At 46.8% G+C, this 20,912-nt stretch overlaps 2 protein-coding genes across 15 annotated transcripts in view; one reads left to right on the top strand and one right to left on the bottom strand.

The window, feature by feature from the left end:
- Positions 1 to 6,563: 6,563 nt before the first annotated feature.
- On the top strand, positions 6,564 to 7,084 carry BRD3OS (BRD3 opposite strand). Its single transcript, XM_069747442.1, has one exon. It carries the CDS (start codon positions 6,702 to 6,704, stop codon positions 6,951 to 6,953), a length of 252 nt encoding a protein of 83 aa, XP_069603543.1. The 5' UTR covers positions 6,564 to 6,701; the 3' UTR covers positions 6,954 to 7,084.
- A 5,764-nt stretch (positions 7,085 to 12,848) lies between these two features.
- BRD3 (bromodomain containing 3) overlaps positions 12,849 to 20,912 on the bottom strand; it is a 67,396-nt gene continuing 59,332 nt past the window's right edge. For 7 of the 14 annotated variants that reach the window (XM_069747449.1, XM_069747444.1, XM_069747446.1 and 4 more), the window contains 6 exons: positions 20,563 to 20,691; positions 18,759 to 18,950; positions 18,295 to 18,572; positions 17,829 to 18,148; positions 16,781 to 16,906; positions 12,849 to 14,535 (listed from right to left, as the gene is read on the bottom strand). In XM_069747449.1, coding sequence (XP_069603550.1) covers positions 14,417 to 14,535; positions 16,781 to 16,906; positions 17,829 to 18,148; positions 18,295 to 18,572; positions 18,759 to 18,950; positions 20,563 to 20,691 — 1,164 coding nt within the window. In that variant the 3' untranslated portion in view covers positions 12,849 to 14,416. The remainder of the gene's footprint in view (positions 14,536 to 16,780; positions 16,907 to 17,828; positions 18,149 to 18,294; positions 18,573 to 18,758; positions 18,951 to 20,562; positions 20,692 to 20,912) is intronic. The other 7 variants (XM_069747454.1, XM_069747453.1, XM_069747455.1 and 4 more) reach the window with 5 other exon arrangements.

The raw sequence follows: 20,912 nt of genomic DNA on the forward strand, positions 1-20,912 counted from the left end.
AACTCATCATGGGATCTGGACAAGATGAAGAAAAGGAGAACGGCTCCAGAGGCGACGTCATCTATCAGGTACCTGGATGTAAATGTTATTTGTGATGCTAACTCTCATGTTTTTATATATGTTAGGAGATTTAAAGGGACACTGTCACCTGAATTTGGAGGGAACAATTTTCAGCCATAGGGGTGGGGTTTTCGGGTGTTTGATTCACCCTTTCCTTACCCGCTGGCTGCATGCTGGCTGCAATATTGGATTGAAGCTCATTCTCTGTCCTCCGTAGTACATACTGTACCTGCACAATCTGCAATCTTGCCTTGCGCAGGCGTGTACTATGGAGGACAGAGAATGAGCTTCAATCCAATATTGCAGCCAGCATGCAGCCAGCGGGTAAGGAAAGGGTGAATCAAACACCCGAAAACCCCACCCCTATGGCTGAAAATTGTTCCCTCCAAATTCAGGTGACAGAGTCCCTTTTAAAGGGGATGTCCAGGCTTGTGATGAGTCTGCAGTCATTCTTTGTGACTGCAGACTTCTGAATTCTCACAGTGCACACTGCACGCTGTCAGGATTCTCTCATGCTGGGGATTTACATTAATGCGATCACGTGCTGACTAGACATGCGTGACCTCCGTCAATGAAAATGAACTGAGCGAGGCCGGGCACATCTAGTCAGAATGTGGTCAGAAGTCTACAAATCACATACTTGTGCTGACATGACTGTCCACCGGCAAGGGAGAATCCTAAAAGTGCAGTGCATGCGTTGTGAGAATTCAGAAGCTGCGATGTCAGGATTCAGCTCTGCAAGTTCCAGTAGTCGTCACATGGACACGTCACTCATATGCGATTTTTCAGACTTAGGGTGTGTGTCCACGTTCAGGATTGCATCAGGATTTGGTCAGTATTTTACATCAGTATTTGTAGCCAAAACCAGGAGTGGGTGATAAATACAGAAGTGGAGCATATGGTTCTATTATAGTTTTCCTCTAATTGTTCCACTCCTGGTTTTGGCTACAAATACTGATGAAAAATCATGACCAAATCCTGATGCAATCCTGAACGTGGACACATACTCTTATGGTCCTGCGACATCGAGCTTCTCTTCTGCTTCTCTTAGTTTTTCACTGAACATTGAGAGCATTAGGGAGAGGAGCTCGTGGGCACATGACTGAGTGTGCAAATCACATATGTCCTTGGCGGAGGGGGGGCACCAAAATGAATTCTTTCCCCGGGTGCCAGAAACCCTAGATACACCTCTGCTGGTATGCTACTGCGAGCGGTGATTACCGGGTGCGGTGGAGGGTGGTCTGTGCACAGGCAGTGAGGCAGGGACTGAGGGTGTGCACAGAGAGGATGGAGACCCGGAGACTGCCCGTCCCAGTCTACGCCGTAGCCTAGAGCCCTCATTATCATAGGAATATGGCAGTTAATAAATTGCTTTTCTGAAGCTTTATAGTGTAGTTTTAGGTCAGGGAGGGTTGGATAGGGATGAGCTAGCAAGGTGCAGGGACAGGTAATGATGGCTACTTGCGAACATGTGCGGCAATTGCGGTTTTGCACTTACGATGATACATAAAACACTGCTAGTAGTGTTTTTTCTCATTGCTGCAAGTACCGCATTTGCCGGATGGCGGCAAAACCGCAAGAGCCGCACATGTCTGTAAGTCCCATAGGGAATGAATGAGGCCGAACGCAGTGTTGCCCTAAGTGATCCATTACGCGGCAGATGCGGAAAAACTGTCGGATCTGCTGCAAAAGGCGACTTTCACATCAGCGATTTTTGCCAAAGTCACTGCCGATAGTGTCATACTCACCAAAGGGGGAGGCAGCACTAAAAGTGCCTAGGGCAGCAGAAACTCTAAATACGGCCCTGAGTACAAGCAAACAAAAAGATGCAGAGGCGGTTGCTGCGGGTGCAAGGACCCTCTGACCACATGATGCTGGTGGGTTTACTACACTGATGAACTTCAGGTTATTGTTGGCGAACACAAATATGACAACAGTGTAGAAGTAACGAGCATATATCAACCACTGCCGGCAGGATGGAAGATGGCGGCCTGTCTGTATGCAGCGCTGCGTGACCTGATCATTAGAGGGTGGGGGCGTCCCGGTATGGGGGCTGGGGAATAATGAGACCCGGCGCCAGGTATCATGGAAATGCGCCATTAACGTAAATAGCGACACCTCACTGACTTGATGGGGAAAAAAATAATCCTCTAAACTACAACTCCCATCAGGCAACCTTACATGGCAAACATTCTGCATTTAACCATCAATCTATTGAAATTTCTCTTCCAGATGTCTCCTTTGGTGAGAAACTCAGCGAGGACCAGATAATAAATCTGCACAATATACGCAGTGTATAAAATCTTCATGCCCTTGTCAAAATATCAGATTTTGTCATGTAGAAGAATCTTTTCAGAACAGTTTCCCCCTTTAATGTCACCCCTAATCTGTACAAATCTATTGACAAAATCTAAAATCTTTTCAGGTGGAAAAATAAAGAAAAAAATTCAGTTGCATAAATCTGCACACCCTTACACTAAGACGTTTTTACAAAAAATGACGAATGATCCCTCCATTGTAATAGAATTCAAGCCCCATAATGAGTGCATCACCCAGTGACAGCTCAGATACACTGTATCGCAGCCGCATATCAACCAAAACACACTGCAGTAGGGGACACTGTGTCTAATCTTTCCTGCGAGATACTCAGTACACACAGGAAGTCTGTTGTTCTCTGGTAATTTACCTCCTTCCGTGTCTCTCAGTCTTTCCTTGGTGTGCGGGCAGAGGAGGAGCGTCCACCGCGGCGCGGGCAAGACTCAGGGCGGAACCTTGGAGCTCAAGTCTTGTGTCTGGGGGAAGTGTTTGGCAGCACACGTGTCATTAGGAGCTGCGTTACCATGGCTGCAGGAGCCCTAGTGATTGGCAGGTGAGTGCTGGGTGTCGGGGAAAGAGGGACCCCAACCGGAAACACGAGAGAGAGGAACCAAATATGTACCGTGACCCCAACACCCCGAGGGCTGCAGAGGACTCGAGGAATAGGATAGTGACACCGACACACGGGGTATAACGCTGATAACGACGCTGACACTCGGTACAGGATGATGGCGCTGACACTCTGGGTACAGGATAATGGTGCTGACACTCTGGGTACGGGATAATGGTGCTGACACTCTGGGTACGGGATAATGGTGCTGACACTCTGGGTACGGGATAATGGTGCTGACACTCTGGGTACGGGATGATGGTGCTGACACTCTGGGTACGGGATAATGGTGCTGACACTCTGGGTACGGGATGATGGCGCTGACACTCTGGGTACGGGATGATGGTGCTGACACTCTGGGTACGGGATAATGGTGCTGACACTCTGGGTACGGGATGATGGTGCTGACACTCTGGGTACGGGATGATGGTGCTGACACTCTGGGTACAGGATGATGGTGCTGACACTCTGGGTACGGGATAATGGCGCTGACACTCTGGGTACGGGATGATGGCGCTGACACTCTGGGTACGGGATGATGGTGCTGACACTCTGGGTACGGGATAATGGTGCTGACACTCTGGGTACGGGATGATGGTGCTGACACTCTGGGTACGGGATGATGGTGCTGACACTCTGGGTACAGGATGATGGTGCTGACACTCTGGGTACAGGATGATGGTGCTGACACTCTGGGTACGGGATGATGGTGCTGACACTCTGGGTACGGGATGATGGTGCTGACACTCTGGGTACGGGATGATGGCGCTGACACTCTGGGTACGGGATAATGGTGCTGACACTCTGGGTACGGGATAATGGCGCTGACACTCTGGGTACGGGATAATGGTGCTGACACTCTGGGTACGGGATGATGGCGCTGACACTCTGGGTACGGGATAATGGCGCTGACACTCTGGGTACGGGATGATGGCGCTGACACTCTGGGTACGGGATGATGGCGCTGACACTCTGGGTACGGGATGATGGTGCTGACACTCTGGGTACGGGATAATGGCGCTGACACTCTGGGTACGGGATGATGGCGCTGACACTCTGGGTACGGGATGATGGCGCTGACACTCGGTACGGGATGATGGCGCTGACACTCGGTACGGGATGATGGCGCTGACACTCTGGGTACGGGATGATGGTGCTGACACTCTGGGTGCGGGATAATGGCGCTGACACTCTGGGTACAGGATGATGGCGCTGACACTCTGGTTATGGGATAATGACGCTGACACTTTGGGTGCGGGATAATGGCGCTGACACTTTGGGTACGGGATAATGGCGCTGACACTTTGGGTGCGGGATAATGGCGCTGACACTTTGGGTGCGGGATAATGTCGCTGACACTCTGGGTACAGGATGATGGCGCTGACACTCTGGTTATGGGATAATGACGCTGACACTTTGGGTGCGGGATAATGGCGCTGACACTTTGGGTACGGGATAATGGTGCTGACACTTTGGGTACGGGATAATGTTGCTTACACTTTGGGTACGGGATAATGGCGCTAACACTTTGGGTACAGGATAATGGCGCTGACACTTTGGGTGCGGGATAATGGCGCTGACACTTTGGGTGCGGGATAATGGCGCTGACACTTTGGGTGCGGGATAATGGCGCTGACACTTTGGGTACGGGATAATGGTGCTGACACTTTGGGTACAGGATAATGGCGCTGACACTCTGGGTGCGGGATAATGGCGCCGACACTCTGGGTACGGGATAATGTTGCTTACACTTTGGGTATGAGATAATGAAGTTGACACTCTGGGTACGGAATAATAACGCTGACACTCTGGTACAGGATAATGATGCTGACACTCTGGGTGCGGGATAATGGCGCTGACACTCTGGGTGCGGGATAATGGCACTGACACTCTGGGTACGGGATGATGGTGCTGACACTCTGGGTACAGGATAATGGTGCTGACACTCTGGGTACGGGATGATGGTGCTGACACTCTGGGTACGGGATAATGGTGCTGACACTCTGGGTACGGGATAATGGTGCTGACACTCTGGGTACGGGATGATGGTGCTGACACTCTGGGTACGGGATAATGGTGCTGACACTCTGGGTACGGGATGATGGCGCTGACACTCTGGGTACGGGATGATGGTGCTGACACTCTGGGTACGGGATAATGGTGCTGACACTCTGGGTACGGGATGATGGTGCTGACACTCTGGGTACGGGATAATGGTGCTGACACTCTGGGTACGGGATAATGGTGCTGACACTCTGGGTACGGGATGATGGTGCTGACACTGTGGGTACGGGATAATGGTGCTGACACTCTGGGTACGGGATGATGGTGCTGACACTCTGGGTACGGGATAATGGCGCTGACACTCTGGGTACGGGATGATGGTGCTGACACTCTGGGTACGGGATAATGGTGCTGACACTCTGGGTACGGGATAATGGCGCTGACACTCTGGGTACGGGATGATGGTGCTGACACTCTGGGTACGGGATGATGGTGCTGACACTCTGGGTACGGGATGATGGTGCTGACACTCTGGGTACGGGATGATGGTGCTGACACTCTGGGTACGGGATAATGGTGCTGACACTCTGGGTACGGGATAATGGCGCTGACACTCTGGGTACGGGATGATGGTGCTGACACTCTGGGTACGGGATGATGGTGCTGACACTCTGGGTACGGGATGATGGTGCTGACACTCTGGGTACGGGATAATGGAGCTGACACTCTGGGTACGGGATAATGGTGCTGACACTCTGGGTACGGGATGATGGCGCTGACACTCTGGGTGCGGGATAATGGCGCTGACACTCTGGGTACAGGATGATGGCGCTGACACTCTGGTTATGGGATAATGACGCTGACACTTTGGGTGCGGGATAATGGCGCTGACACTTTGGGTACGGGATAATGGTGCTGACACTTTGGGTACGGGATAATGTTGCTTACACTTTGGGTACGGGATAATGGCGCTGACACTTTGGGTACAGGATAATGGCGCTGACACTTTGGGTGCGGGATAATGGCGCTGACACTTTGGGTGCGGGATAATGGCGCTGACACTTTGGGTGCGGGATAATGGCGCTGACACTCTGGGTGCGGGATAATGGCGCCGACACTCTGGATACGGGATAATGTTGCTTACACTTTGGGTATGAGATAATGAAGTTGACACTCTGGGTACGGAATAATAACGCTGACACTCTGGTACAGGATAATGATGCTGACACTCTGGGTGCGGGATAATGGCGCTGACACTCTGGGTGCGGGATAATGGCACTGACACTCTGGGTACGGGATGATGACGCTTACACTTTGGGTACGGGATGATGGCACTGACACTCTGGGTCCGGAATAATAACACTGACACTCTAGATATGGGATATTGACGCCATCACACTGGGTACGGGCTGATGACACTGATACTCCGGCACAGCATAAAGTTGTTGACACTTGAGGTACGGGATGATGATGATGATGATGATGCTGACACTCGGGGTACGGGATGATGATACTTTGGGTGAGTGATGTAACACTTATTTCGGGTGACTTTCTCTCGCAGGTCATGTGATTCATGTTGATGCAGTTCATCTGATGGTTGTTTCGTTCCCCTGCCGGTATCGGGGTCTCAACGTTTAAAATGAGACTGGTTCCGCAGTTTTGGGGTGATGCACAGAAGTTGCTAGAAGGTACGCAGAAGTGCTGATCCAGAATGAGCACAGGGTGCATGCCACTGGCGGAAAAGGCCATGTCGGAGGGCTATGCCAGGCTGAGATACCGAGATACCTCACTACTCATCTGGCAGCAGCAGCAGCAGAAGCTGGAGGCCGCTCCTCCCGGCACCTACCTGAGCCGCAGTCAGAGCATGTGGTACTCCCAGTATGGGAACCAGTCCATACTGGTCCGAGATAAGAACAGCATTTCTCGGGACACGGGCCAGTCCAAGTTCTGTGCAGTCATGTGATCCAGTGTTACGCAATTTCATGTGATTTCTTAGCGCCTCATATATGCACTGAGCACCCATCTACGTTATACTGTGGCCTCTCCCTTATACACGGCGGTGCCCCCTTTTGTTTTTTGCTGTTATCATGAAGATCTAACATCCAATGATGACACATATGGCACGGCTGTTGTTAGCGTTAATAGTGCAACACGAAGGGAAAGGGACAGCGGGAGAGATAATGTACGTTTACACAAAGGTGATTTAACCTCTAGCCAGTACTCGTATAAAGGATGTTATACAGAATATGGGGGTTTGTTCTCTTTGCGATGTGATACCAAAGCATCCAGTGCATAACTCCACTGTTCTGCGTGGGCTAAAGTGACAAGTGCAATCCCCTAATGTAAGAAATGCTTGCTAACCAGGGATTCACATGAATAGAACGGATACCTGGAACGCATTTTTGGAAAATCTGGATGGCGTCAGATAAGCAACGATCCCTTGTCATGGAGGGGAGTAGTGGCGGTTGTGGTGGCATTTTCCTCATTGGTGTCATTGTATTGTGGATTCTTGCTGTATTCATAATAAACCACTGTGAACACTTTTGTCCAGAGCTGAAATCTTCTACCATCCCCTGCTTCTTCAGTGTCTGCATGGAGACTGCTTCAGGGATTTTTCATAATACAGTTGCTTCTCATAAAATTAGAATATCATCAAAAAGTTCATTTAATTCTTCAATACAAAGAGTGTAACTCATAGAGTCATTACAAACAGAGTGATCTATTTCAAGTGTTTATTTCTGTTAATGTTGATGATTATGGCTTACAGCCAATGAAACCCTAATGTACTGAGATAATGACTTTTGGGTTATGTTTCAACGTTCAGGAAACGCTGCATGATTGACGCTGCGTAGAGCCGCAGCGTCAAACACGCAGCGTCCAGATGTTACAGCATAGTGGAGGGGATTTCATGAAATCCCATCTCCACTATGCGGTAAAATACGCAAGCAGCAGACCCGTATAAACGGACATGTGGCGCGTCTTTTCAGAACGCAGCATGTCTGTTTACAATGCGGCGACGCTCCGACGCCGCACCGTTAATTTACCATAGACTATCATTAGATGCGGTAAAACCGCATCTAATGATTAGTCACATGCGTAGAAACTGCGTAAACGCAGCTTCCTGCGCATGTCCATGCCAGGTCACCAGTCCCGCCGCTGGAGGTCCCTCGTCCACTGCAGTTCTCGCGACAACTTATCTTATCGCGAGAACTGCCGTGCACGTGACCGGGAGTTATCTCCGGTCACTAGTCTGGTTCTCACAACAGCTGATCAGTCCCTAGTCTCACTGCTGTATGGGAAAATTCCCACACAGCTTTGCCATAAAGTGAGACTCTGAACTAAGGTAACCTCAGTGATACACTGCAGGAGCCATTGTCTCCTGTCAGTGTGTCGCTGGAGGGCCTATAGAGAAGTGACATCACCTGCTGTCACTGTTCTATAGGGGAGATGGTCGTGGAACATTCGTTATTAATTGGACTACGGCGGAAAGTAAGTATACAGTTGGTTAATTATTTTTACTTTTTTTGCAGGCGCTCAAGTATGGTAAGTATGGTGAAATTAAGCATAATAAAATACTTTTTTCTGGCTGTCTTTTTTTTTTTACACTTTCACTACAATAGGATTAGTAATGGATAGGCGTCTTATTGACACCTCTCCATTATTAACCGGGCTTAATGTCACCTTATATTAGCAAGGTGGCATAAACCCCTTATTACCCTATTTCCCACCTCTACAGGGGAGTGGGAAGAGACGGGCTATGTGCCGGAACTGGCGCATCTTACATTTCTGGGGCGGCTATGGAATGGTAGTTGTAGCCGGGGGGGGAAAGGGGGTGCGCAATATCCATGGCCCCTCTCTAGGCTATGAATATCAGACCGCAGCTGTCTGTGTCACCTTTCTGGCTATAAAATATAGGGGGACCCCGCATCTTTTTTTTGGGGGGTCCCCCTATTTTTATAGCCAGCAAAGGCTACATAGACAACTGCGGGCTGATATTCATAGCCTGGGAAGCTCCATGGGTATTAACCCCTTCCCAGGCTACAAACATCAGTCCCTCAGGCGCTGGCTTTACCTCTCTAGCGCAGAAAACTGCGCGTGAGCCCACGCCATTTTTTTTATTTTATTAAACATATTGGATTTAAGGCTGGGGTCAATACCCGACATTGCCGCGGGCACTCGGGACCGGAGCATTCAGCTACATAAATACATAAAGCCACACGCTCTGCTCTCGAGTGCCGGTGGCAGTGCTGGGTATTGAAGCAAGAGACTTGTGTGAGTTTCTCGCGAGTGTGACCCCGGCGTAATGCAGATTTCACGTGTGTCTCTTTTCTTTAATGCCAGGATCACACATGCGAGAAACTCGGACGAGTCTCGCATCTTAATACCAGACACTGGCGCTGGCACTCAGGAGTGGAGCGTGCAGCTGCACGCTCCACTCCTGAGTGCCGGCGGCAGTGCCGGGTATTAAGATGCGAGACTCGTCCGAGTTTCTCGCTTGTGTGATCCATCTATCGACATATCTATCGATGGATACGATAGATATCTATCGTATCCATCTATCAATATATCGATATACTGTATAGATATTTATAGATAGATAAATTGATAGATATCGATAAATATGATAGATATAGATCGTATCCATCTAACGTATCTATCTGTGTGTATATTCTTCAATGGAGTATGTAAATGAAGAGGTTGGACAAGAAATGACATCACCATTTTTTTTTATATCTTTATTGAGCTTACAAAAACACACAAATCCGCATGAAAAATGCATCAAAAAATGCAGGTGACCTGCCAGTGACCTCGGGTGCAGATTTTACCTGCGTCAAATCCTGAACGTGGAAACTTACCCTTAGAATACTTTATAACACCAGCTTGAAAACGGATTTTAAAACCCGAAATGTTGGCCTACTGAAATGTATGTTCAGTAAATGCACTCAATACTTGATTGGGGCTCCTTTTAAATCCGTTACTGCATCAATGTGGCGTGGCATGGAGTTGATCAGCCTGTGGCACTGCTGAGGTGTTATGGAAGCCCAGGTTGCTTTGATAGCAGCCTTCAGCTTGTCTGCATTGTTGGGTCTGGTGTCTCTCATCTTCCTCTTGACAATATCCCATAGATTCTCTATGGGGCTAAGGTCAGGCGAGTTTGCTGCACAGGGATACTGTTGTTTGTAAACCAAGTGTTGGTACTTTTGACAGTGTGGACAGGTGCCAAGTCCTGCGGGAGAATTAAATTTCCATCTCCATAAAGCTTGTCGGCAGAGGGAAGCATGAAGTGCTCTAAAATTTCCTGGTAGACGGCTGCGCTGACTTTGGTTTTGATAAAACACAGTGGACCTACACCAGCAGATGACATGGCTCCCCAAACCATCACTGATTGTGGAAACTTCACATTAGACCTCAAGCAGCTTAGATTGTGGCCTCTCCACTCTTCCTCCAGACTCTGGGACCTTGATTTCCCAATGAAATGCAAAATTTGCTTTCCTCTGAAAACACCTTGGACCACTGAGCAACAGTCCAGTTCTTTTTCTCCTTGGCCCAGGTAAGACGCTTCTGGCGTTGTCTATTAGTCATGAGTGGCTTGACACAAGGAATGTGACACTTGTAGCCCATGTCCTGGATACCTCTGTGTGTGGTGACTCTTGAAGCAATGACTCCAGCAGCAGTCCACTCCTTGTGAATGTTCCCCAAATTTTTGAATGGCCTTTTCTTATCATTCTTTTCAGGGCTGCAGTTATCAAACGGTGCTTGTGCACCGTTTTCTACCACACTTTTTCCTTCCACTCAACTTTCCATTAATATGCTTGGATCCAGCACTCTGAGCAGCCAGCTTGTTTAGCAATGACCTTTTTGCAGCTTACCCTCCTTGTGGAGTGTGTCACCGACTGCCTTCTGGACATCTGTCAAGCCAGAAGTCTTCCCCAGGATTGTGGAGCTACTGAGACAGATTAAGGGACCTTTTTAACCACTTAGAATAATTAACAAAAACACCTGCAAAGGCTTCCTAAGTTATTGAGATAACAATTTTGGGGTTTTCATTGGCTGTAAGCCATAATCATCAACATAAACAGAAATAAACACTTGAAATAGATCACTGTCTAATGACTAATGAGATTCACTTTTTGTATCGAAGAACTGAAATAAATTAACTTTTTAATGATATTCTAATTTTGTTAGCTCCTGTATGTAGTCAAACTAATTGTCCATTCCCCATATTTCACAAAATATTATACTACACCTATCATTTCTGACAACAGCAAGAAACAGAGCAAATAGCAGGGGTGTCAGCCTGAGGGGGGGGAGCAAATATATCCCTGTACAATATTGTACACAGTAAGCCACTGAGCCTGGCTCAGTGATGCTGAAGGCCTGACAGTTGTCCTTAAATTTGGGTAAATTTTTCTACATGTTAAAGTCTGGTTCCTAGTCTCACTGTGGATATGGGCTGTGATGGCCACAGGGACCATGGGTCTCTGGCTTTGCACTGGTCCTCATAGGCATATATAACTCTGAGTTTGGCCAAATTATACATGACAGGCTGTTGCCGATGTGTAAAAGCAGCCCCCACTGCAGATATGGGAAGCTACTGTCGGTCATTACCAGGATTTGGTTTTAGAAGCTACATATAAATAACCTGATCAAACCCCCAATGTACATAGGTCACATGTAGCAGCTGCTGGCAACCACATCACTAACTTCTCCATGGCCACCACCGCTACCACTGGCTCTACCCTGAACAGCTGATCAGGTCAAAGGGCAACACCTGGCACCTCAGAAAGGGGGGGGGGGGCAACTTAAAATGTCACTGATGGAGAAGAATGATGGCACTGGGCTAGCGCTCATGGGTTGCAAACATCATCTGCTTAGCAGGTACAGTCTATACTGAATTGTCCACAAGGAAGGGCTACAATGTAAACTTGAAAACCACAGTGATTCATGAGAAAACCACAGCCATCAAGCATGGAAAATCCACTCCGTAAAGAAAGGACACTGGATCACAAAAGGTGGAGAATTATCCATGCAGTTTGCATCAAGTATTACTGTACCAGGTGACGGACAAGATGGGGAACAGCACAATTACTGGTCACATACAGAATAAAATCCAGCAAGAGCCACACTTTTTTTGGAATACAGCCACAGACTTTTCCCGCGGCAAAGTAAAATATTATGTTAGAATATTTACGGCAAGAACAAGGTTTTAAGCAGTTAGGATGCCTTGCAGACTTTTCTGTGTGGGTTTGTTACAATCTCAAGTCATTTTAGTTATTCTTAGCTCTTACTCTCATGGCCCTACACGCACACTGACACTGCACTTGCACACGAGGGACGTCTGGTCGAAGTTTACAGCATGACGCTAGCTTGTGAACATGGAGGAGACTTGAAGAATATGCAAGAGGTAGAAGCCAACAAGTTGATCCACGTAATAGGGGGTCGAAGAACTGAATCGTACCTGGAATTTATACAAAATCCAAAACCAGTAGCACTCAGAGTGCGGGTACGTGCTTCTATAGATCAGTCCTAGAACGGCTGAATGCGGATGATGGCTTCTCTCTGGGACCACCGGAACAATGCAGCCTCAATGCTTCTCTATGGAGATTAATTTGGGGCTGACTCCTGCAGAAGTTTCTGGATTTGCACACAACTTTGCCCTTCATTAACGATTGCGCAATGCTGAGGTCATACTGCAACGGACAAGAACTCAGGACCCCAATATTAGTACCAGTCATCCCCCTGTGATGTCTACAACTCTCTCCAGTCCTTGCATGAAATCCAGATTAACAAAATCTATATTTATTAGCACTAGCGATGGCTGAGCGGCTGCTTATAAGAGATAGAGAAATCACACAGGTAAAAATAGACAACTACTTTTATTGTTCACAAACCCTTTAAAATGCACCAGTATGAACAGTGAGCTACGGCAGGCACAGCTGCCACGTTGGTTTCTGGTTTTGTGTTGTTTTTTTTGGTAGCTGCTAAAAATGAATTGAAACAAAATGGCCTAAACCTCTGAAAAACACAATATGGAAAAAAAAATATCCCAGAATCAGGACAAGGCATTTTAAAATTATCCTAGAGCCCGAGGGTTTGAAGTAAAAACTATACAGAAAAGAAAAACAAAAAAATAAAAAATAAACTAAAAAGTAATTAAATTCAGAGAGTTCCAGGTTGACCATGAGATCTATAGTTATAGTCTCTTCTGGAACTTACACCAAGTCCCTCCAGAAAGATTATCAGGAAAATGCAAAAGTCCGAATTCATGCAAGAAGGAGCGACAAAGCGTTCTGTTCATACCGTGCGGCAACAACCGTCCACCGCCACTTTTCAGCATAAAAAAATGATTTATATATATTTGTCATTAAACTCCAAAAGATCCCCAATATATAAAACATGGATGTCATGAGAGAATATATATATATACACACAGCACAACATGGAGATTGTCCCACTCCCAACAGCAAGTGCAGCGGCACTCATGTCTCTACAGGGTAAACTTGGACGCCGAGCCTCCGACGCCCCTCCCAATTATCAACAGAAAATCCCTCTTCACTTTTTTTTTTTGCAATTTATTTTAGAATGAAAAAAAAAAAAAATCAGGGTAATATATGGTTAATAAATAATGTGTTTCTATGTACATACAAAATGGGAGTACGGAAGCTAATGGAATGTGTCGCTGCAGAGGAGGGGGGCACAGACTATTCTGGACCATGCAAAAAAAAAAAAAAAAAAATCTTAACCAGTTAAAAAATAATGTTTGCGTCTGTATATTTTGTTCTGAGGTAAATAAGAAAATACATTAAAAATATTATATCCCGACCACAAGAGTAGATCCCCCATAGATCCGCTACGAGCTACAAGTGCTTGGTGCACACCGTGTCCATGATCCAAAGACAGGAAAAAAAAAAATAGATATTTAAGAAAAGCGAATCCAGGCAAAAAGCAGAAGCTGTAAACGTGTGATCAGTCATCTACGAACTACACGAGGCAGACATCTATGTAATTACAAGGCAGAGTCCTCCAGGGGCGGACCGTCACAGGAGCTGCTGCCAGCACGGGGGAACTCAATCCGGCACAGTCCCCTCTCATCCCAGAGACACCAAACAAGAGGGGAAAAGAAATTAAAAACAGAATTAAAACTTCTTTATTAATATATAGTAAACCTTCATGATCTCCCAGGAGGCTCCGCCGGCCGGTTATTGCTGACTCCTCGCCCCCAGACTGCAGAATTTACCATTGTGTAGTTTTTAAAAATAGTTTGTATGTAGCCTCCTTTTTTCATTTGGGAAGTTTGTTTCTTTAAAAAAAAATTTCCTCTTCATTTCCTTTAAACCACACACCAAAAGTGTTTACATGAGGCTGCAAAACAGGCAGAGCGGGGAGGAACAGCGCGACGTCCACAGCTCCGTCTCAAGGGGGATTTTACTCAGAGTCACTGCTGTCTGAACTGGAGCCACTGGAACTACTGCTGCCGGATTCTGATGAACTACTACTACTGCTGAGCCGAGAGGGTCCTCCTGCCACCCCCGAGCTGGACTTCTCTGTGGAGAACAGGAGAATATCAGGCAGGAATGTGCAAACCAAAGATAGAAACTAAATATGTCACCATTAGGCAGAATGCACAGATATGGAGAAGTCTGGACAGTAAACCCTCGGGGAAAGCAGCAGCCAGAGGTGGAGGAAGCATCTGCATGGGAGGGAATGAAGGCAGTGGCTGTAAGGACCACTGATCCCTGAAAAAAGAATGGATGACTGCTTCATGCTGCATTAACCAGCCACATGGAGCTCATTTCCTGCATGATGGATGGGACTTACCAAATCATGTTTTCCACCAGCAACCAGAGCCTAAAGTGCTACTCCAGATGTGTGCCAGTCCCTGTCGCATCAATCACCCATCTGATTTTTGATCCTGGACATGCCCCATCCTCAGTGAGGCCACAGCTAAAGCCTGCGCTGACCATGACAACTACAGAGTAGAGCAGCAATGATAGCGGCTGGGAGTTGTAGTACTTTGTGCAGCTCTGGACAGGGGTCAGTGGACAATAACTGCAGTGACTGCAGCTTCTCAACGAGACTGGAATCGAATATCCGCAGCTCTGCACGTACAGTTACATGAAAAAGTTTGGGCACCCCTATTAATCTTAATGTTTTATAAAAAAAAAATTTTTGCAACAGCTATTTCAGTTTCATATATCTAATAACTGTTGGACACAGTAATGTTTCTGCCTTGAAATGAGGTTTATTGTACTAACAGAAAATGTGCAATCTGCATTCAAACAAAATTTGACAGGTGCATAAGTATGGGCACCCCACCAGAAAAGTGACATTAATATTTAGTAGATCCTCCTTTTGCAAAAATAACAGCCTCTAGTCGCTTCCAGTAGCTTTTAATGCGTTCCTGGATGAAGGTATTTTTGACCATTCCTCTTTACAAAACAATTCCAGTTCAGTTAAGTTTGATGGTCGCCGAGCATGGACAGCCCACTTCAAATGATCCCACAGATGTTCAATAATATTCAGGTCTGGAGACTGGGATGGCCATTCCAGAACAGTGTAATTGTTCCTCTGCATGAATGCCCGAGTAGATTTGGAGCGATGTTTTGGATCGTCTTGCTGAAAGATCCATCCCCTGCGTAACTTCAACTTTGTCACTGATTCATGAACATTATTGTCAAGAATATGCTGATACTGAGAGGAATCCATGCGTCCCTCAACTTTTAACAAGATTCCCGGTGCCGGCATTGGCCACACAGCCCCAAAGCATGATCGAACCTCCACCAAATTTTACTGTGGGTAGCAAGTGTTTTTCTTGGAATGCTGTGTTTTTTGGCCGCCATGCATAACGCCTTTATGTATGACCAAACAACTCAATCTTGGTTTCATCAGTCCACAGGACCTTCTTCTAAAAATAAATTGGCTTCTCCAAATGTGTTGCATACCTCAGCTGACTGTTTGTGGTGTGCTTGCAGAAACGGCTTCTTTCGCATCACTCTCCCATACAGCTTCTCCTTGTGCAAAGTGCGTTGTATAGTTGACCGATGCACAGTGACACCATCTGCAGCAAGTTGATGCTGCAGCTCTCTGGAGGTGGTCTGAGGATTGTCCTTGACTGATCTCACCATTCTTCTTCTCTGCCTTTCTGATGTTTTTCTTGGCCTGCCACTTCTGGCCTTACCAAGAACTGTACCTGTGTTCTTCCATTTCCTTACTATGTTCCTCACAGTGGAAATTGACAGGTTAAATCTCTGAGACAGCTTTTTGTATCCTTCCCCTGAACAACCATGTTGAATAATCTTTGTTTTCAGATCATTAGACAGTTGTTTTGAGGAGCCCATGATGCCACTCTTCAGAGGAGATTCAAACAGGAGAACAACTTGCAAGTGGCCACTATAAGTATCTTTTCTCATGATTGCATACACCTGGCTATGAAGTTCAAAGCTCAATGAGGTTAGAAAACCAAAAAAAGTGCTTTAGTAAGTCAGTAAAAAGTAGGTAGGAGTATTTAAAACAAGGAAATAAGGGTGCCCATACTTATGCACCTGTCAAATTTTGTTTGAATGCAGATTGCACATTTTCTGTTAGTACAATAAACCTCATTTCAAGGCAGAAACATTACTGTGTCCAACAGTTATTAGATATATGAAACCGAAATAGCTGTTGCAAAAAAAACAATTTTTATCAAACATTAAGCTTAAGATTAATAGGGGTGCCCAAACTTTTTCATATAACTGTAACACTGCGCCCCTCCCATAACTCTTTGGGGAAGGGGTTCCACTATAACGGTACCTTTTTTCGCGGGTTTCTTGTTATTTAATTGGCCGCTCACATCCTGGAGTCTCCTCTCCAGCTCCTTTTTCTTTTCCTGAGCCAACTCCTCCTTGGACTTTACACCTTGCTTCTTCCCCGACGCTGCTGGGAAAGTGAAGCAATCAGCTAGATGCCAACAGACAGAGGTTCATAGAACAACCTCTAGAGCAGTGTTTGCCAACTCTGCTCCTCAAGCCCCGCCATGGCCGGTTGTAAGGATACCCTCTGTGCAGACAGGTAAGAGGCAACACACAGCTCACCAGCGCCTGCCAGGACCTAGGATTATCCTCAAAACCTGACCTGTTGGGGGGGCTCGAGGACAAGAGTTGGAAAACACTGCTCTGGAGGGCTCGAGGGAACTTTGCAGGACTCCCAACAGGCCAAATTTTAAGCTTAATCATTGCATGAGCGCAGGGCTCAACAGACGTGAGCAAAACAGCGAGCGACCCACCTGCGTCCATGCCGTGATTGGGCTTAGCAATCCAATAGGGACGTCTGAGCAGAAATGTTCTCAACGAGAAGCAAATTGTGAAAAGTTTAGATGTTAGAGCTCATGTGTGAAAGCAACAGATGGTGACATTCTATAGGACAGCTATATGTGATTTATGATGGCAGGCACACAGCTACCCAAAACTTTGCAGGAAAGTGATGGAAATGGAGATGATAAAGGGAAGTCTGAAATATGGAAGTAGAAGACACATCGGGATGCAGGTCATCAGAGCTCCTCATCAGAAAGGTTAACGTGCACCCATGAGCAGAGACAATAATCTAAGGGGTCCTCCTCAGACATTATATTAAGATGCCATTACAAGCACAATGTTTTGGCTGTAATGGAGATGAATTACCGTGGATTGGGCTCTTGGCTAAAAAGGGCATCAGAAAAGCAATAGTGATGTGGTACCCAAATCTGAACACCTATGGAGCCCACTACCAATTAGGAAGGAGGGGCCGCTATGGTGTCACAACAGTGGGATTCAGCCCTCCTAATAACCAGGGAGAATGTGCCTGTAGGCCTCCAGCTACTCACAGAAAGGCTTCCGCTGCTTCTTCTGTAGACAGGATTTGACGTATCGCTCCAGCTCTCGCAGGGTCGTTGGTTTCAATGTTTCAAAGTCAATTTCTATTTCGTCGGGGTTGGAATCTCTTAGGGAAGGCTCTCGGGATTGAATAATTTGAACCACACGGCCCAGTTTCTCCCCCGGGAGCCTGTTAATGTCCAGGCTGAGCTGCCTCTTCTCATCGTATGTCATGGGCAGACCCTCCTCCTCCTCCTCGGAGTAATAGTTTGCGGATGGAGGCTGCTTTCCACCTTTCTTCGGCTGTTTGCTGTGGGTGACAAGACACAGCCTAAATAAAGGGAGGGAAAATAATGTAGGCAACTGCTCGTGTTGTATAGACGGGGCAACACCACACTGCAGTGACACCAGGCATTAGTATCATGGGCAGAAGCCATGACGTCTGGATGGATTACATATGGCGGGTTGTATGCGCACCTGTTGGCAGTCGGGGCGGGTGTGCTGGATGTAGTGGTCGCTGTCGTGCTGTTTGGCTTCTTGGCGGGAGCCTTTTTCGGAGGCAGCGGTTTTGCTGGCTGCACAGACTTTATCTTTTTCTCCTCCTCAGTTTTCATCTTGTGCTTTTCTTTTTCCTTCTCTTTCTCCTTGTCCTTTTTCTTCTTCTCCTTCTCTTTTTCCTTTTTCTCTTTCTTCTTCTTTGGTTTATTGACTGGCGCCTGGGACAACGCAGCCAGCTGCTCGTGTACGGCCTTTAGCTGCACAGAAAAACATGTCAGACTGAACACATGTAATACAACCCTCATCTAGACAAGTTTTTAGCCCATAGATGCATAAAAAAAAAACAAACACCTGCCAGCAAGCAAATATCTTCAAAAAGCCAACATTTCTTCATGGGGATGCCAGATCTCAGTGGAGGAGGTTGTCCATTATCCATGTCTCACCTGCTCCTGTAGCTCGGCCAGACGCGTGGCGCGCTCCTCCTCAGAGTCTGAACTATCGGACTGGGAGGAGCTCTCCTCGCTGGTGTGACTGCTCTCCATGCTCTTACTGACCACCGGGGCCGCTGCTGGGGGAGGGTCGGGAGCCTCCACCGGCTCATCTGGCATCTTAGCGAATCTCATCTCAAAAACATCCTGAGGAAAGATCATGTCACAAACACATGCAGTGAAGAAAAGCACGGCACTTCAGGATACAAAGATGCACAAGTAGGATCCTGATCCGTTAATGGTATGTAAAGGATATTTGACACTCATTAACCATGTTCAGCAGGAGAATTTTATTAAACGTGGAATCTCCAGAAAAGAATAAGACGTTTCGGTCAACAAGACCTTCATCATCAGTCCCCTGGATCAGGAGAAACTGCAAACGGCAGCGTAGAAGGGAAGTCTGCGGCATCCTCCACTTAGACGTAACATACTCCTGTTGAACATAGTTAATAAGTGCCAAGTATCTTACAAATACGCGCAGGTCATGAGCGAGAAGCTTCAGGAAAGAGGAGTAGCTCACGTCACCCACCTCACTGACCATTACATGCGAGAGCCGCTGGTAACGACATAGACGAGTGAGGTTCACATCTACAGGGGAATACATTTCAAAAACCTGACCTGCATATCCAAACATAGACTGAGTGTGAACAGGTGCTGAACCCAGAGTCGCCAACTCGTATATAGTTAAGTAAAAAGGGCAGCACACTGCAGCGCCAAAACATGCAAACTTGAAAACACGAAATTTGAACTTTCAAGTTTGCATGTTTTGGCGCTGCAGTGTGCTGCCCTTTTTACTTAACTATATACGCACCTGTTCACACTCAGTCTATGTTTGGATGTGCAGGTCAGGTTTTTGAAATGTATTCTTTAGCCTTCTGATCGTGCACTCCCCGCCTCCTAGCCACATGTGTTTTAATTATAGTAGGTCCAATACCCCTCCACAGAAAGAGAGAATTTGAGTCCAAGAAGAGGTTTCACATGTACCCATTCAGATGGAGACGTTTATGCTCAGTGAGGTAGGTAAAGCGTAGGACCTCGTATAAGAGAGATGCCGTAAAGTGGCTACGAGGTACACATAAATATGGCCATTTTTATGCGCTAAAAGCTCTCATTTTTCATATTTCTAGTGCAGTAATGCAGTTCAAATTTCGTGTTTTCAAGTTTGCATGTTTTGGCACTGCAGTGTGCTGCCCTTTTTACTTAACTATATACGAGTTGGCGACTCTGGGTTCAGCACCTGTTCACACTCAGTCTATGTTTGGATGTGCAGGTCAGGTTTTTGAAATGTATTCTTTAGCCTTCTGATCGTGCACTCCCCGCCTCCTAGCCACATGTGTTTTAATTATAGTAGGTCCAATACCCCTCCACAGAAAGAGAGAATTTGAGTCCAAGAAGAGGTTTCACATGTACCCATTCAGATGGAGACGTTTATTCTCAGTGAGGTAGGTCAAGCGTAGGACCTCGTATAAGAGAGATGCCGTAAAGTGGCTACGAGGTACACATAAATATGGCCATTTTTATGCGCTAAAAGCTCTCATTTTTCATATTTCTAGTGCAGTAATGCAGTTCAAATTTCGTGTTTTCAAGTTTGCATGTTTTGGCGCTACAGTGTGCTGCCCTTTTTACTTACACATCTACAGGGGGGCTTATACATAGGTTACTAAATTGGGATGTACCGCTAATAATTGTGGTGGGGGAACTCACAGCATACAGTTAATATAAACGGTCTCAGACCCAACACTCAGGAGCTGCACTGTACCTGGAGCTTTCTGGCCATGGCAACCACCTCATGATCGGGGGGATTGTACTTGTAACAGTTTGAGAACATTAACCGTATATCAGCTGCAAAAGCCTGCGCGTCCTGGTAATCCCGTCCATCCATCTTCTTCTGTAATGAAAGAGGGGAGGTGTAAGGAGGAATCAAAGGAAACAGCTGAAGGGGTCCAGGGCGATGACCTGGAGAAAAGCTGCAGGACAACCTGGGCTCCCACTACAGACCAAGCACCCAGGGGGACACGCCACCTCCCCGACAGAATGATTGCTCTGCTACAAGCTGGCAAAGTGTGGCACTTCTTACTGCAATTCTCCCATTGTTGCATTGATGAGTAC

This window comes from Ranitomeya imitator, chromosome 2 (assembly GCF_032444005.1).
Source record: "Ranitomeya imitator isolate aRanImi1 chromosome 2, aRanImi1.pri, whole genome shotgun sequence".
Taxonomy (NCBI): Eukaryota; Metazoa; Chordata; class Amphibia; order Anura; family Dendrobatidae; genus Ranitomeya; species Ranitomeya imitator.

Coding starts and splice junctions, on each gene's coding strand:
- BRD3OS (XM_069747442.1), top strand. CDS start 6,702: ATGAGCACAGGGTGCATGCCACTGGCGGAAAAGGCCATGTCGGAGGGC.